We start from the raw sequence: 14,789 nt of genomic DNA on the forward strand, positions 1-14,789 counted from the left end.
CTAAAGTAGCCCCTTGACCATTCTCTATCACATTACCTTTTAATCTGTTCAGAAAATGTGTATGTCTTTGTTTGGTTTATCAAAGATTAGGTGGCTGTAAAATGTTAGTTTCATTGGTTTTCTCATGGTTTTCTATTTGTTTCCAGATGTCTATGTCTCTATTTTTGTGCCAATACCAGGCTGTTTTGATCACCACAGCCTTGTAGTACAGCCTAAAGTCTGGTAGGCTGATGTCCCCAGTTTTGTTTTTATTACTAAGAATTGCCTTAGCTATCCAGGTTTTTGCTAACTCCATAAAAAATGAAGAAGTATTATTTCCAAGTCTCAAACGTATGACGTTGGTATTTTAATAGGGATGGCGCTGAATCTGTAGATTGCTTTGTGAAGTATAGACATTTTAACAATGTTGAGTCTTCCTAGCCATGAGCATGGTGTGTTCTTCCATTTGTTAATATCTTCTGCTATTTCTTTTCTTTGGGTTTCTTAATTTTCCTTATAGAGGTCATTTACCTCTTTTGTTAGGTATATTCCTAGGTATTTCATTTTCTTTGAAGCTACTGTGAAGGGGATTGTGTCCTTGATTAGTTTCTCATCTTGGCTGTTATTGGTATATACAAAGGCTACTGACTTACAGCCACCAAATCTTTAAAAAAACAAATAAGAACATACACTGGGGGAAAGAATCCCTATTCAATAAATGGTGTTGGGAGAACTGGATATCCAGTAAAAGACTGAAACTGAACTTGCACCTTTCTCCACTCATAAAAATGGATTCAAGATGGATTAAAGATCTAAATTTAAGGCATGAAATGATAAAAATCCTCAAAGAAAGCATGGGAAAAACACTTGAATATATCAGCCTGGAAAAAGACTTTATGAAGACGACTTCAGTGGCAATTGCAACAACAATAAAAAATTTTTTAAAAAGGAACTTAATTAAACTGAAAAGCTTCTGTGTATGCCTAAGGAGACAACAATCAAAGCAAATAGACAACTTACACAATGGGAAAGGATATTTACATATTTTGAATCAGACAAAAGCTTGATAACTAGGATCTACAGAGAACTCTAATTAATCAACATGAAAAAAGCCAACAATCTCTTATATCAATGGGCAAGAGAAATGAATACAATCTTCTCTAAAGAAAACAGATGAATGGCTAACATATGAAAAAATGCTCATAGTCCCTAATTATTTAGAGAAATGCAAATGAAAGCTACCCTGAGATATCATCTAACCCCAGCGAGAATGGCCCACATCACAAAATCTCAAAACTTCAGATGCTGGCGTGGATGTGCAGAGAAGCGAACACTTTTACACTGCTGCTGGGACTGCAAACTAATACAACCTTTTTGGAAGGAAGTATGGAGAATCCTCAAAGAACTCAAATTAGACCTCCCATTTGATCTTGCAATCCAATTCCCAGGCATCTACCCAGAAGAAAAAAAAAAATCTTTTTACCATAAAGACACTTGTACTAGACTGTTTATTGCAGCTCAATTTACAATTGTCAAAATGTGGAAACAGCCTAAATGCCCACCAACCCAGGAATGGATTAAAAATCTGTGGAATATGTATACCATGGAATACTATTCAGCTATTACAAAAGATGGAGATTTTATAACTTTTGTATTAACCTGGATGGAAGTGGAACATATTATTCTTAGTACAGCATCGCAAGAATAGAGAAGCAAGAATTCTATGTACTTAATTCTGATATAAGGACAATTCACAACCTAGTACACAGTGGGAGAAGGGGAGAGAAGGAGGGAGGGGGTGGGGTTCATGGTGTGTGACACACCTTTTGGGGGCAGGACACAATTATAACAGGGACTTTATCTAACAATTGCAATCAATGTAACCTGCTTCTTTGTACCCTCAATGAATCCCCCCCAAATAAAAAAATCCTCACCTACTGTGCATATTGCAAGTGTACATGTCAAGTATAATTAATAGCAGAGTATAAATGTCTAAACACAACAATTAAATAAGTGAGGTGAATGCTATGTTAATCAGTTTATCAACATTACAAATTTTATATGAAATCAGCACATTGTACCCCATAAATGCAGTAATGTATACAGTTATGATCTAATTTTAAAAAAGAAAAGAGAAAGAGTATATATATTCTTGTCTGATCTGATGTTTTTCTCATGTTCTTCTTTCATTGGCTTTCAACATCTGTAGAATATAAGCTCCATGGAAATCTGAGACCATAATACTTAAGATCACTGCGGTGTTCCCAGTGCTTTGAATGAATGGTATTTGTTAACTTATGTCTTCCATTAATATTTGTTCACATTTATGAATAAGATATGTATAATCTCAGTCACAATGAATATATATCAAATAAAGTTTGATGGTTTCTAGTAAATATATTGGTAGATGATACTTATAATTACTAAATGTCAGTGTTCTAATATTTAATATAAGCTTATGTTCATTTTTGTTTTAAGATAACAACTTAAGAATTCTAGCACGGCTTGGGGGCCACGTAATATGTATGTACTGGTGTTAATTATCATTTCTCTTATCACCAAAACTAGGCGTAGGCAGAGATGATGGCTTCCCACTGGATCTATCCAAAACTTGTCCTTAGCAGGATGATGAAAAGTATGAAGTAGCCACTTTGTTTACTAGCATTTTACTGCTCCAGTGTTATCATATGTCTGATGAAAACAAAGTGACGCTCCAAATTGAAGCCAATCACCAATATGATCATGATATTGGAAATTAAACAAGTTTTAATTTATTTAAAGTATTAAATAAAACCTAGAATTATTATTTTTTTTATGTACGGACAACATCCTTTTGTCATAATCAGCTTTTGGTTCTTCCCACAAAATCTGTCAAAAATTAGGTCCAGCAAAGTTGGCATAACAGCTTATCTCATTTAGAATTTAAAATGCTTTATGCACGAACACAGGCAAAGTATGTGAAAATGATATGGAAGGCTCATTGTGATTTATAAACTCTCATAATATTCTTGAATTTACTTTTTTTAAATAACACTTTGTATATTTGCTTTTCAAGAAATTACCCAGAAAAGATTATTGCTATGAGTGGTTCCATACAATGTCTCATTTTAAAAGCTGTATAAGATATTTTTGCAAAAAGCTATGCCAGCTCAGGGTTGTCCTTGCTGTCTTGATAATCATTCTAGAAGCTCTAACACAAACCAATGTCCCCAAATCTTACTGAAGGAGAAAGTAATTTTTTATGTCAATCTTAGTTAAGTAATAATATTGTCAATTTAGCATTTCCATCCTTCAGTGGGATAAAGGTAAGGAAATAAAATTTACACACACACACACAATGTGTGTGTCACATTGTGTGACATTGTCATCTATCATTTAATGGTAGATATTGTCCTAATAAGAGGATTTTTTGAATGAACATTGTTTTAAATATTATAACAACAAATAAAAGACTTAAGTTTCTTTTTTTCTGGTGCTTCAAGTGAGGCATGAAAGACTTGAATTTTTAATTCCAGATTGAGTTCATACTTTCTTGCAACTCAATTTCAAACTGCAATTAATTAATTGATTAGCATGAATAATTAATGCCATATTGTTATTCCTGTTAAAATAAGGGACTGCGGGAACAATGGAGGCATTTAGCCTGCAGAAAGGGATGAAAAAATAGAGAGGATAATGGTGCTGGTATAGGAAGGTCAGTAAAAAGAAGAGGCTGGATTTTCAAAACTTGCTCATTTTCTTTGAGGTTTGCTTTAGTTAAGTCATACAGATTGCTGCAATCAGAAGTTGTAACCTGAAGAATATTGACATAGGGTCAAAAGTAAGCAGCTTATATCTTACCGTTTATGATGATAAATGGGTAGAGTAAATTAGGTGACCTGTGAGCACTGGTGAGGGTCAGACTCCATAGTTATGATTATTATAAACCTCACCTTTAGGGTTACTTACAATCATCTCAATGGTCACAGAAGCGGGAAAATGTCAATATACATAAACTGGTATGTCCTGGCTTGGAATACATACATAGCTGTGAAAATTCTATCTTACAGGTGCCTTATTTTTCAAAAGACATTAACTTAGAAACATGTTTTCCCCCCACCCCATTGTCAAACTATAATTTAGGAGGTGAACAGCAATCCTCCCAGCATATCTAATGAGGTTTTTTTTTTTTTTTTGGTCCTATTTTAAAGCTTTTAATCTTCATAAATAATGGCTAAGTAAGCTTAAGGCACTTGGACAATTTCTTTAGCTTAATGTATTCAAATCCCCAGTTGGCACTTCATTTCTTTTCATTTAAAAATAAATCTATCTTGTCTCAATGGGCTCTACATGAGTATACACACCTAACAATATTTATAAATCAAAGCAACACATCCAGGATATGAGATCTGCTTGTTACCTTTGTAAAAAAAAAAAAAAAAACACTCTATTTTCAGGAATGTCTCAAAAACTCTTTTTTGTCAATTATATTCCTGAAAATAATTCACAGCCATACTGTACTTAAATAAGAATTTCCAAGAAGAGCTGAGTAATTTTTTTTCAAGAGGATTTCCATAAACAAATGAGTAAATCTTTAATGCTTCTGAGTTTTACTTTTTCCTTTAGAGGAGAAGTTCCAACTATAGCTAATAGGTGATATCACGTGTGCGGTTTCCTTTGCATGCTTCCATGCTCACAATTTTGGAGAAAAACTGGAAAATAATCACTATGACAAAAATTTGGCAACTCCTAAAGCACAGTTATTTAGATAGCAGTCTATCTATACACCATCTCCATTCCAGTTAAAAAAGTGAAAACTAAAATGGTATTGACGTGAAAACCCAACCATACCGTCTCGTGAAGAACAAGCTGCACGCCTCGGTAACAGACTGACAATCCCAACGTAATCATTAATCTGCACCAAAATAATAGTATAATTCCAAAACGTGCTATTTTTTCTTTTATTGCCCTTGGTAGAGTGCTGTGGCATCACAGCTCACAGCAACCTCCAACTCCTGAGCTTAACCAATTCTCTCGCCTCAGCCTCTCAAAGTAGCTGGGACTACAGGCGCCCACCACAATGCCTGGCTATTTTCCTGTTGCAGTTTGGCCGAGGCTGGGTTTGAACCCACCACCCTTGGTATATGGGGCCAGCGCCTTACTGACTGAGCCACAGGTGCTGCCCAAGTGCTATTTTTCTTAATCACACATAAATAAAGACTTACTTGCTTTGTTTTTCCATGCTAGCTACCCTGAGGCATTCCCATCTTGAATTTAGGAGATTCATTTGCTCTTGGACTTCAGCTTCTTCGTCTTCTGATAATTTCCCTTTTCCAATCAGTTGACTTCCCAATTGCAGAACATTACCAACCCATCCTTGATGGGCTGTCAAATCCATCATGTATCCCTAACAAAGAAATATTAACAACGGTAATGAGAACTCTGGGTCAATTACTTTGGTTTTGGATTTTATTTTATTTTGCAATTATAACTTGTAGCCCATTTAGATTTATATTCCCAGTAAAAGTATTTTAATTTTTATTTAAGAAAACTCAATGTTATTTCTAATAGGAATTAAGGAAAATGATCTCAGGTCACCTTCTGCAGAAGCAGATCCCGAGATAAAGTTTTCAGGGCAAGTCATTGATTAAGGACGAGCTCCCAGGCAAATCGGCAAGAGAGTTAAACTTAGCAGGAAAGAGAAGGAAAAGAAAGAAGATAGGGCGGCACTTGTGGTTCAAGGAGTAGGGCGCCGGTCCCATATGCCAGAGGTGGTGGGTTCAAACCCAGCCCCAGCAAAAAAAAAAAAAAAAAAAAAAAAAAGAAGATAAAAGGTATGTTGTCTCAGGGAAAGTACCCCACTGAGGGTACTTCAGCCCAATACTATATAGGTACTCAGAAGCATAACTTATGCAGCAGTATTGCCTTGACACAGAAGAAAGCTGGACTTTTTATTCCCATATAGTCATTAGCAAACACATTCTGGGGCTGTTTTCCAAAGGAGAACCTCACAGTCTGCTCTTGTAACCCAAGCATATGAACAATTGTTTCCATCTCCCAGCTAAATTTCCAAACTACAAAGAACCAATAGAGTCATTGAGAAAACAAAGACCGGCCATTATGACAAGTCATGTGCTGAGGTTCACAAATCAATGTTTTGGTTTACCTCATGAGTATGAAATTGCTCTTTCACTTCTTCTACATCATTAGAAATCTCTCCTTGTGCTTGCAATGCGTCCTCAGCAGAGAGAAGCCATGAGAGCACTTCTTCTAAAGCTGTTTGGTAACGGTCCAGGTTGACTTCAGTCTCCATCAATGAACTGCCAAGTGACTTGTCTTCAGGAGCTCCCAAATGCTGAACAATAAAATAAGTTGGGTGTTGTACAATTAGTATCTTTGCAGACCGTTCCAGTGCATTACATGATAAATTGAATGAAATATTTAAGATGCTAGAAACATCTACTTGCATCATCAGAGATGTGAAAGCAGATACATGCAGTAGTGAGCCCGCATCATAACATCCCACAAATACACACAGACATTTCCAAATAGCAGTCCAAATCCACACACTGTTAGTATTTTATTAAAGCTCTTCTGGAACACTATGAAGAGCGAATTAATGTATCATCTCTTCATGTTGCATTTTAAATGCTATGAATTTTCATCCATTCATTAACGTTCTTCAATTCTTATTTATACTCCTTCGCATATACATGTATGCATTATTGGAACTATATTCATATCCTGCCACAACAGCTTTAAAGAAAACATCTCTTCCTGAGAGACCCTAGCTAAGAAAATATTTCCAAATGTTTCCAGACAGACCAGTAAAGGTATCGGTAAGACAATAACAGGGAAGGGTGAATTTAAAATTCTGATCAGCTAACGACATATGTGAATTAGACTTTACTTACAGAAGGCCATGGTTTACATACATACCAAGACATTATCTTACAGACAATACATTCTAGCATTTTTTTTATTTACCCAATTTAATTAGCAGGATACCGATATTCCAAATAGCTGTCTTGGAATTTCTACTATGTCCCAAAACTAAGTGTCCATAACTCTAGAGAGAAGATCCTGGCCACACTATGAAGGAATTGCTAAGAGGTGATCACAAAATTGGTCTTATGACTCTTAAATTATTATCTATCTCAAAGGCATATAAAAGGAAGTAAATTGACTGGAAGCATCTGATGAGGAAGAATTCCTTTGGACTGGCTAGAGTGGTGTGCATGGCCATAACTTTCCACCACCTGAGATGAAATAACAGAGGCAAGGTAATTTACACAATGCAACATTGACCTCTAAACCTGGCTGCATGTTCGCAGAGATTCAGATGTGATGGGATCCATACTATCAAATGATAGGAGAGAACTCTTGGAATAACTTATGTGTCTGCTGCTTTAACCTTAGAGCAATCAACAATGACAAACCTTTGAGTAAAGAAAAAGTCTGCCTAAGTTTTCCTTTAGGTCAAGTACATTCATAGTATGTTGCTGGGGATTTAACTCAGGAGGGTTTTGTACTGAGGCAAGGGACACAGACTGTTTAGGGATTTGAGCACAGCCAAAAAAAATTTGGAGAAATATTTAGACAGGAAAATTCTGTGCATCCAGCATATTGCAAGCAAGCACTGGGCCATAACAAAGTTTTGCAAAGAAAGCAAAGGCAGTGAAGAATAATCAGAAGCTACTTGAGGGATTTCACAGTCTTGCCTAGAGAAAGCCCAACCTTTGATGATTCTCCCTTGATATGCCTGCCTTGCATTTCCTGTCCTTCCTAATACTGGGCCTTAATCCACTGAACTGCCAGGATCAACTTGGGGGTGCTTTTCCAATAAATACTCCAATTTTTAAACATTAATATTGTACACTTCCCCAACTGTTAAATCCTTTAAGATGACAAAGCACAATGATAATTGTTGCTGTGATCTTTTCATCAAATGATGCACTCTTTTCCACTTTATAGAGAACTGGCAAAAATAGGTCATCCTGATGAGTCAAAATGGTCCAATTCTAGTTTCTCAAACTGTGCATAAGTTCTCTGAGAGGCCTGTTCACATGGGATCCCCTCAGCCAGGGCAAGACAATTTCTGAAGGTCTTAGCAAAACAAGTTCCATGATCCATCCCTTCTATCTCTGAATACTATTAATAATATATATCAAAGCCAGCATTAAGGAGAAAAGGTACAAAAAGGGCTGGCTGAGACATGCGTTTAGGTGGAGGGTTATGAGCTCAGAAGGAACCCTTTTTTATTTGCTGCTACCATTCTGAAATTATTAATAATTCTATTTTTGAATTTAGGTTTTGTAAGTGATGTCCAGTGGGACAATGAGGTGTGCAAATGAGCAGAGGACACAGATGCACTATGTACTTGCCCCATATGCATACAGTATTTTCAATGCCCTGTGCGCTAGAATTCTGGTGAATTTACAATATTGTGGGACTTCAACATGACTCAGAGAGTCTATGTCCCTTATGTCTATGATGGAGTAAATGAGGACACTAACAGCCCCAGTAGATCATGATTCAAATGCAGAAAGGAGGCAATTCTGGCTGGGCATGGTGGCTCATGCCTGTAATTCTAGCACTTTGGGAGGTGGATTCCTTGAGCTCAGGAGTTCAAGATCAGCCTGAGCAAGAGCAAGACCTTGTCTTACTAAAAGTAGAAAAACTAGCCAGGTAGGTGAGGTGAACAACTCTGGAGGCTGAGGCAAGAGGATCACTTGAGCCCAGGAGTTTGAGGTTGCTATGAGTTATGATGATGCCATGGCATTCTATCCAGGGCCCCAATGCGACAGAGTGAGACTGGGTGAAAGAAAGGAAAGAAAGAAAAAGAAAGAAAAGAAAGAAAGAGGCAATTTAAAAAAAACCACATAAACAAGCAAACTCTATCATAGTCTTTCTTCCTCATGGCATGCTCCTGGATTAGCCACCCACTTATGCTGAAATTGATGACACTAAAAGAAAGAGAAAGGTAGGAAAACCTATAGTTCCTTTCTGTTTCAGTCCTTCCGTATTCTTTAATAAACTGAAGGTAGAGAGTATTGGTTGAATTTAAACATAACAAAAAGTGCAATAAAAATAGTGGAGTTAGTTGTTCAATGTTTCTACATCCTGGTAAGAAGGAAATACATACGCATGCGCTATCTACAAGATATGACTTATGTAACGCTGGTGATTCTACATGACTTAGATGCTGTTATATTTGCATTTACAACAGAAATTGCATGACATAACAATGAATAGGAAAATTCAGGGTAATACTCTAAAATTTTAATTCGATTTAGTACAATGTTAAATAGCAAATAAAAACACCATGACAAGTTGAGAGATTGTCGAATAAACTGCTTTATAGTTTAGGAATTTTAATGGCATTCTTTTCCTGCTTTTTGAACAAGGGGCCCTGAATTTCCTTTTTCACTGGGTCCTAAAAATTATGTAGCCAACCCAGTGTGTAGGCTAAAGAAAAGTACAATCCAGTCGTGAACATTTTGCCTTTTCTGGGTTAGAAGTGAGAGGAGAAGGGAGATTTATTATGCACAGTAGAATATTATTGTTAAATCTAAAGCTGTAGAGATAGACTTGGTGCTGAAATTTGACTCTGACCTGAAATCTTTTGACCCTGGGCAAGTTACTTATCCCTACATATGCCATAGTTTCGGCATACGTAAAATGGGAACAGTAATATTTTCTACTAAGAGCGTGGTAAGTATTAAAGAAAAGTGTTAAAATGTTTGACAGAATACCTGACCTTGTATAAGCACCTTGTAACGTATATTATAGCTTTAATTATTACCACATTCCTGTATACATAAGAACTGTTTTGAAACATAACCTGTTTCAAGGTGACCTTCTTAAGTCCTGCCCAGATTGCAGGAGCCAGATAATTACTGTAGAAAAACATAGTCCAAAAATCTTATGAGCAAACATGATTTCTTAAAGTCAGCTCTTTTTGATACTTGAACCTCAACCTACCTCCTATTTCAGAGTTCTTAAAAATCATTAACAATCATGGGTTTGAATAATCTTCTCCAAATGATAAGCTATAAATAGGCCTGGTACTCAAGTAAAACAATATTATATTTTACCAGCGTGGAATTTGAATGAAAATATTAAACACTTTGACTTGCTGATATTTACATGAGCTTAAATTTCTGTTGAACATATTAAAAGTCATATCTTTATACTCAAAGACATAATGTCTAATAATCATAAATTTTTAACATAAATGTTTCTTCTGAGGATTTTCTAAAACGAGAACTTTTTAAAGACAACCTTATTAAAGCTAATTTTTCAAACATGAATAAACTATGTACAATTATATAAATAACTAAACTATTGTTTCTATCCATAAATTCAAATATACTATTTATTCAACTATGCATATAAAGTTATGATCTAAAATTGTCATCTTGGCTCTGCGTAATTCTTCCTTTTCTCTGGACCACTGTTTTTCAAGTTGTAAGTCATGATCCATCAGTGATTCACAAAATCATTTTAGTGGGTTATGACCAGGAATATTTTTTAAATAGAAGACTAAAAATTATCACTCTGTCAGTTATACTAAGGATTAGTGTTGTTCAGTGAATGTTTGTTTCAGATGTGTATATATGTGTGTCTAAGAATGTGCATATGTATATATGCTCTGAGTTGAGATTAAAATTCGGAGAAATTTTTTCTCTTGCTGTTCATGAAATAAAATTAAAAATGGCTATTGAATTTCAAACTAAACTCATGACAGAATTTAAATTCTACAGTTGTACATGTTAAACAGAACCCTTGAGATAAAACACATTTTTAAATAAAACTATCTTTAAAAAGAGCATTTGAAAAAAAAAGAAAGCTAGAGATGGTTATGTTTTCAGTTTCTGCACCCCAAAATATGTTTTCATCATCATAGAATTTCAAATTGCACCTCAGCTATGAAACCAGTTAATACATATCATACCATCAATGGAAATTCTGTAGAGAACTTGATCTTTGCTATTCACAGAAGATAAGATAAACACCAATCATTTCATGAATGGAGATGCCAGTATCATCAACTGGAACTAACTTTTTTTCCCTACGCTTCAATACTACTTTAATTTTTGTCTTTATTACAGTAGTTTGTTTCTCTACAGTACATTGGACAAATAACGATTATGATGAGAGGCAAAGCAATGAATGGGTGACACAATTCTGATTGTTTTCAAAATCGAGAACACTCAAGTTTATCCAACATTAGCCAAACACTTCACAGGCTTTTTTACTGCCATAGAAATTGTCACCTATGTTCCTTCAACACAATGCTCATGGGTAAAGGTGGAGGACTAGGAAACAGAAAGGTAAAGCAATGAGGGAAAATAAACAACTATCACTTTTAGTCCTACAATTTCCAGGATTCTGGCAAGTCATCTCTAGTGACAATTTCTAGTCATAGAAATTCCTAGCCACAGAACTTCTATGATTAGAAATTGTCCTAATAAAGTACAGAGCAATAAACCCTGATACTATGCTACACATAAACATATTTTAAAAATCTAGTATTCTATTTGTCTGATCTCGGGTGAGGGATTTAACTACCTATACCTCAGTTTCCCTATCTATAAAACAAGAAAAATTTAAAAAATGTGTACCTATATATCCATAGAGTTGCTGGAAAGCTTAGATGAGATAGTGCGTATAAAATCCTAAGCATATTCTAGATCCCAAGAAATGCTATGAAATGCTTGTGTTTAGGGGGCAATCTTCATTGAAAAGCCAAATGATTTTTATGAGGAAACAGTTGAACGAGCTGTGTGTATTTTTGGAAGCATGATTTGGGCAATTCAAACTGAGATAAGTCATCAAGTGGCTACATATAGGTAGTGAAACCAGCAATCCAGCAAACGACAAACCTCTTAGAAAATAGCTGGGACATTTCGAGAGGGCACGGTCTATTATTGAGTACTTTTATATCATTGATGAAACTGATCTATTTTAGCAATTTCTCCACATTCAGCCTTAAAATGTGATCTGTTTTAAACTGAATAAAAAAAAATTTATTGTTCTCACATGCTCCAAGAACATTTGAAAATTTTATCATTTTTAGTTCATTTAAATATATCTTACTTCTTTTTTGTGGAGTCTAAGTCAATGCATGCACGGTGAAATTTTTTGGTGTGTTCTATAATCTTTTTATCCCTCAGTAAAAGATTATTTCAGAGCTAAAGGATTATAGAGGGATAACCAAGTGGTTCTTTTATTAAATAACAGAAGAGCAGTTCAGAGGAACCAGGATTAGTATCTGGAAATATTCTTGCCACATTGCTACTGTATTTTCCCAGAGATATAACATGTAAACCAGGGCATTGTTCAAAGCATGAAAAATGATTACCGAAGTGACTTATGAGAAATTAATCCATCATGCGGCATTGTACATGGCATTCAATCTAGTGACAACATTAAATAGGCACTTTTTAATATTGCTAGTATCTAAAATGCAGTTCAAAATAAAACCCTAATGAGGGTTTAGAAAAAAATCTGGTTGCGATTATGGCGACATTAAAATAACAATTACAACAACACAACTACATATAAAATAGCAATAACTACAACTGCCACTATTTATTGGGTAGTTGGTGTCAGTCAATTTGCTAACCATTTAATGTGCATTACATCATTTCTTACCATAACAGGTCAGGATGACAGGGAATAGTAGGATAAAGAAATGGGAACAGAAAGAATTTATTATAGTAACTTGCCAAAAGGCACAAAGGTAATTGGTGGTGCTGAGGTTTAACATTTAATTGTTTGGATCCCAAAAGACACATCTTTACCACAACTTGCTGTACCTCTATTAATGAATAAAGTGAGTTCAGAATCTAAATACCACTTGCACAAAATAGCCTAGATAGCTTCCTAAAAACTAAATAAAACTGCATATATTTTTCTTGTCTTCATCTTCACAAATTTAGAGTCTATCATTTTGAAGCTATTAAGAAAATACCTGGGGCGGCGCCTGGGGCTCAGTCGGTAGGGCGCCGGCCCCGTATACCGAGGGTGGCAGGTTCAAACCTGGCCCCGGCTGAACTGCAACCAAAAAATAGCTGGGCGTTGTGGCGGGCGCCTGTAGTCCCAGCTACTTGGGAGGCTGAGGCAAGAGAATCGCTTAAGCCCAGGAGTTGGAGGTTGCTGTGAGCTGTGTGGTGCCACGGCACTCTACCGAGGGTCATAAAGTGAGACTCTGTCTCTATAAAAAAAAAAAAAAAAAAAAAAAGAAAAAGAAAATACCTGGACTCCATTATGTCCATGAGTCTGAAATTAAATGTCAAGTTCAAATGTATGGATGCAAGTCACATACACTATCACACAAAAGAAGGGGAGACCAGAAAGACAGCTTTAAAATACAGCCCACTGTTAATACAAATGCTCTTTTTTTAAATCAGTTGAAGCTAAGCAAAATATAAAGTTAACTAATACTTTCTAAAGGAAGAAATGTGCCAAGACCACCATTCAAATTCTATGCCTTCTAGTAACACTATCATTTGCCTTCTTCACTATGACAGAATCTCTCACAGAACTGCTATTGTGCTTAGGATGCTGCGTTTAAGAATACAAACAATTGATATGTATCACACGTTATCATATGTATATTCATGAGTGTGTGTTCGTATGTACATGTATATATATTTTTGTCTCATTTGAAATCCTATTAAACAAAAAATTCTGGAACCAAAAATTTTCATTTCAAGTCCTAAAAAAAAAAAACAGGCCCTGGCAAGGACTACTAATTTTTCAATAGCTGTCCTTCTCTACTTTGTATATAGCAGTAGAACATGAGGGGACAATTTGGCTATCTAGAATATTTACTAAAGTTTCTACCTTTCCTTGTAGTTCAGTGTGGTGTGTGCCCAATTCTTGGTCAGTAGGCTAGAATACATGAAATTTCACCATTAAGAACTAAAAGGGAATGAACACACTCTTCTCTTTGCCTTTTCCTCCTTCCCAGAGGCCACAATACAGACATGACTATGGCAAAGTATCATGAATCATGAGGATAAAGGTAGCATTTAAGAGATAGAACAACTAGACAAAAGAATGTTGGATCCCTAGATGAGCACAGCTTTCCTTACGAGGCCTTGACCACTATCATTTAGACAGAGTTCAGAAATAATTCTGAAATAGAAATACACTTGCTTTGTGATTGATTGTTTCATCAAGAAATACACTTGATTGATGAAACAATCCATCCTTGTTTCTTTGTTACTGCCACAAGACCTGTGCCATGTAACACACTAGCATACCCTAAGTTTCTAACGGTGGAGATTTTACTATAAAAAATACGCATTGGTCAAAGTTAATGTGTAAATTTAAAATAAGCTTTCTACCATAAAATTGAATGTCTCTCTGATAATATACCCCCACTCTCTAAAACATACTCTAATTAGGGTTGAAGTTCATTTTGCATCCTTAGTTTTTAATCTATGTATCTTTAGATATTACACCAGTCTTTATGTTCCAAGAGGCATGCAACCCTACCTCTATTGTTAATAGAAGATAGCACAAAGATAAGAAATATTTGCTGAATTAAGTTACTCTGGGTAATTTTAATTTCTCATTAAAAGTCATTACTGCTTCTAATTTAAGGATTCACATAAAATATGTTTCAACCGATGGCCGTGTCATAAAAAGGAGTATCCTGGTATAAAATATTCATGTTTTATGTATGTATTTCTCCCTAATATTCCCTTTGAGAATTCATATATATGAGGTCATAAATTAAGATTGGGAACTCATCCTAGAAAAAATGCTTATATACCTCATCGCTGAATATTATAACCATCACCTTCAGTGTATTT

At 35.4% G+C, this 14,789-nt stretch overlaps 1 protein-coding gene across 6 annotated transcripts in view; it reads right to left on the minus strand.

Annotated features, from left to right (window-relative positions):
• The window catches only part of DMD (dystrophin), a 2,416,375-nt gene that overhangs the window by 1,694,321 nt on the left and 707,265 nt on the right, over window positions 1–14,789 (minus strand). For all 6 annotated transcript variants that reach the window (XM_053581215.1, XM_053581214.1, XM_053581218.1 and 3 more), the window contains 2 exons: window positions 6,125–6,313; window positions 5,184–5,365 (listed from right to left, as the gene is read on the minus strand). In XM_053581215.1, the coding sequence (XP_053437190.1) occupies window positions 5,184–5,365; window positions 6,125–6,313 (371 nt within the window). The remainder of the gene's footprint in view (window positions 1–5,183; window positions 5,366–6,124; window positions 6,314–14,789) is intronic.

The sequence above is a fragment of the Nycticebus coucang genome, chromosome X, assembly GCF_027406575.1.
Source record: "Nycticebus coucang isolate mNycCou1 chromosome X, mNycCou1.pri, whole genome shotgun sequence".
In the NCBI taxonomy this organism is placed as follows: Eukaryota; Metazoa; Chordata; class Mammalia; order Primates; family Lorisidae; genus Nycticebus; species Nycticebus coucang.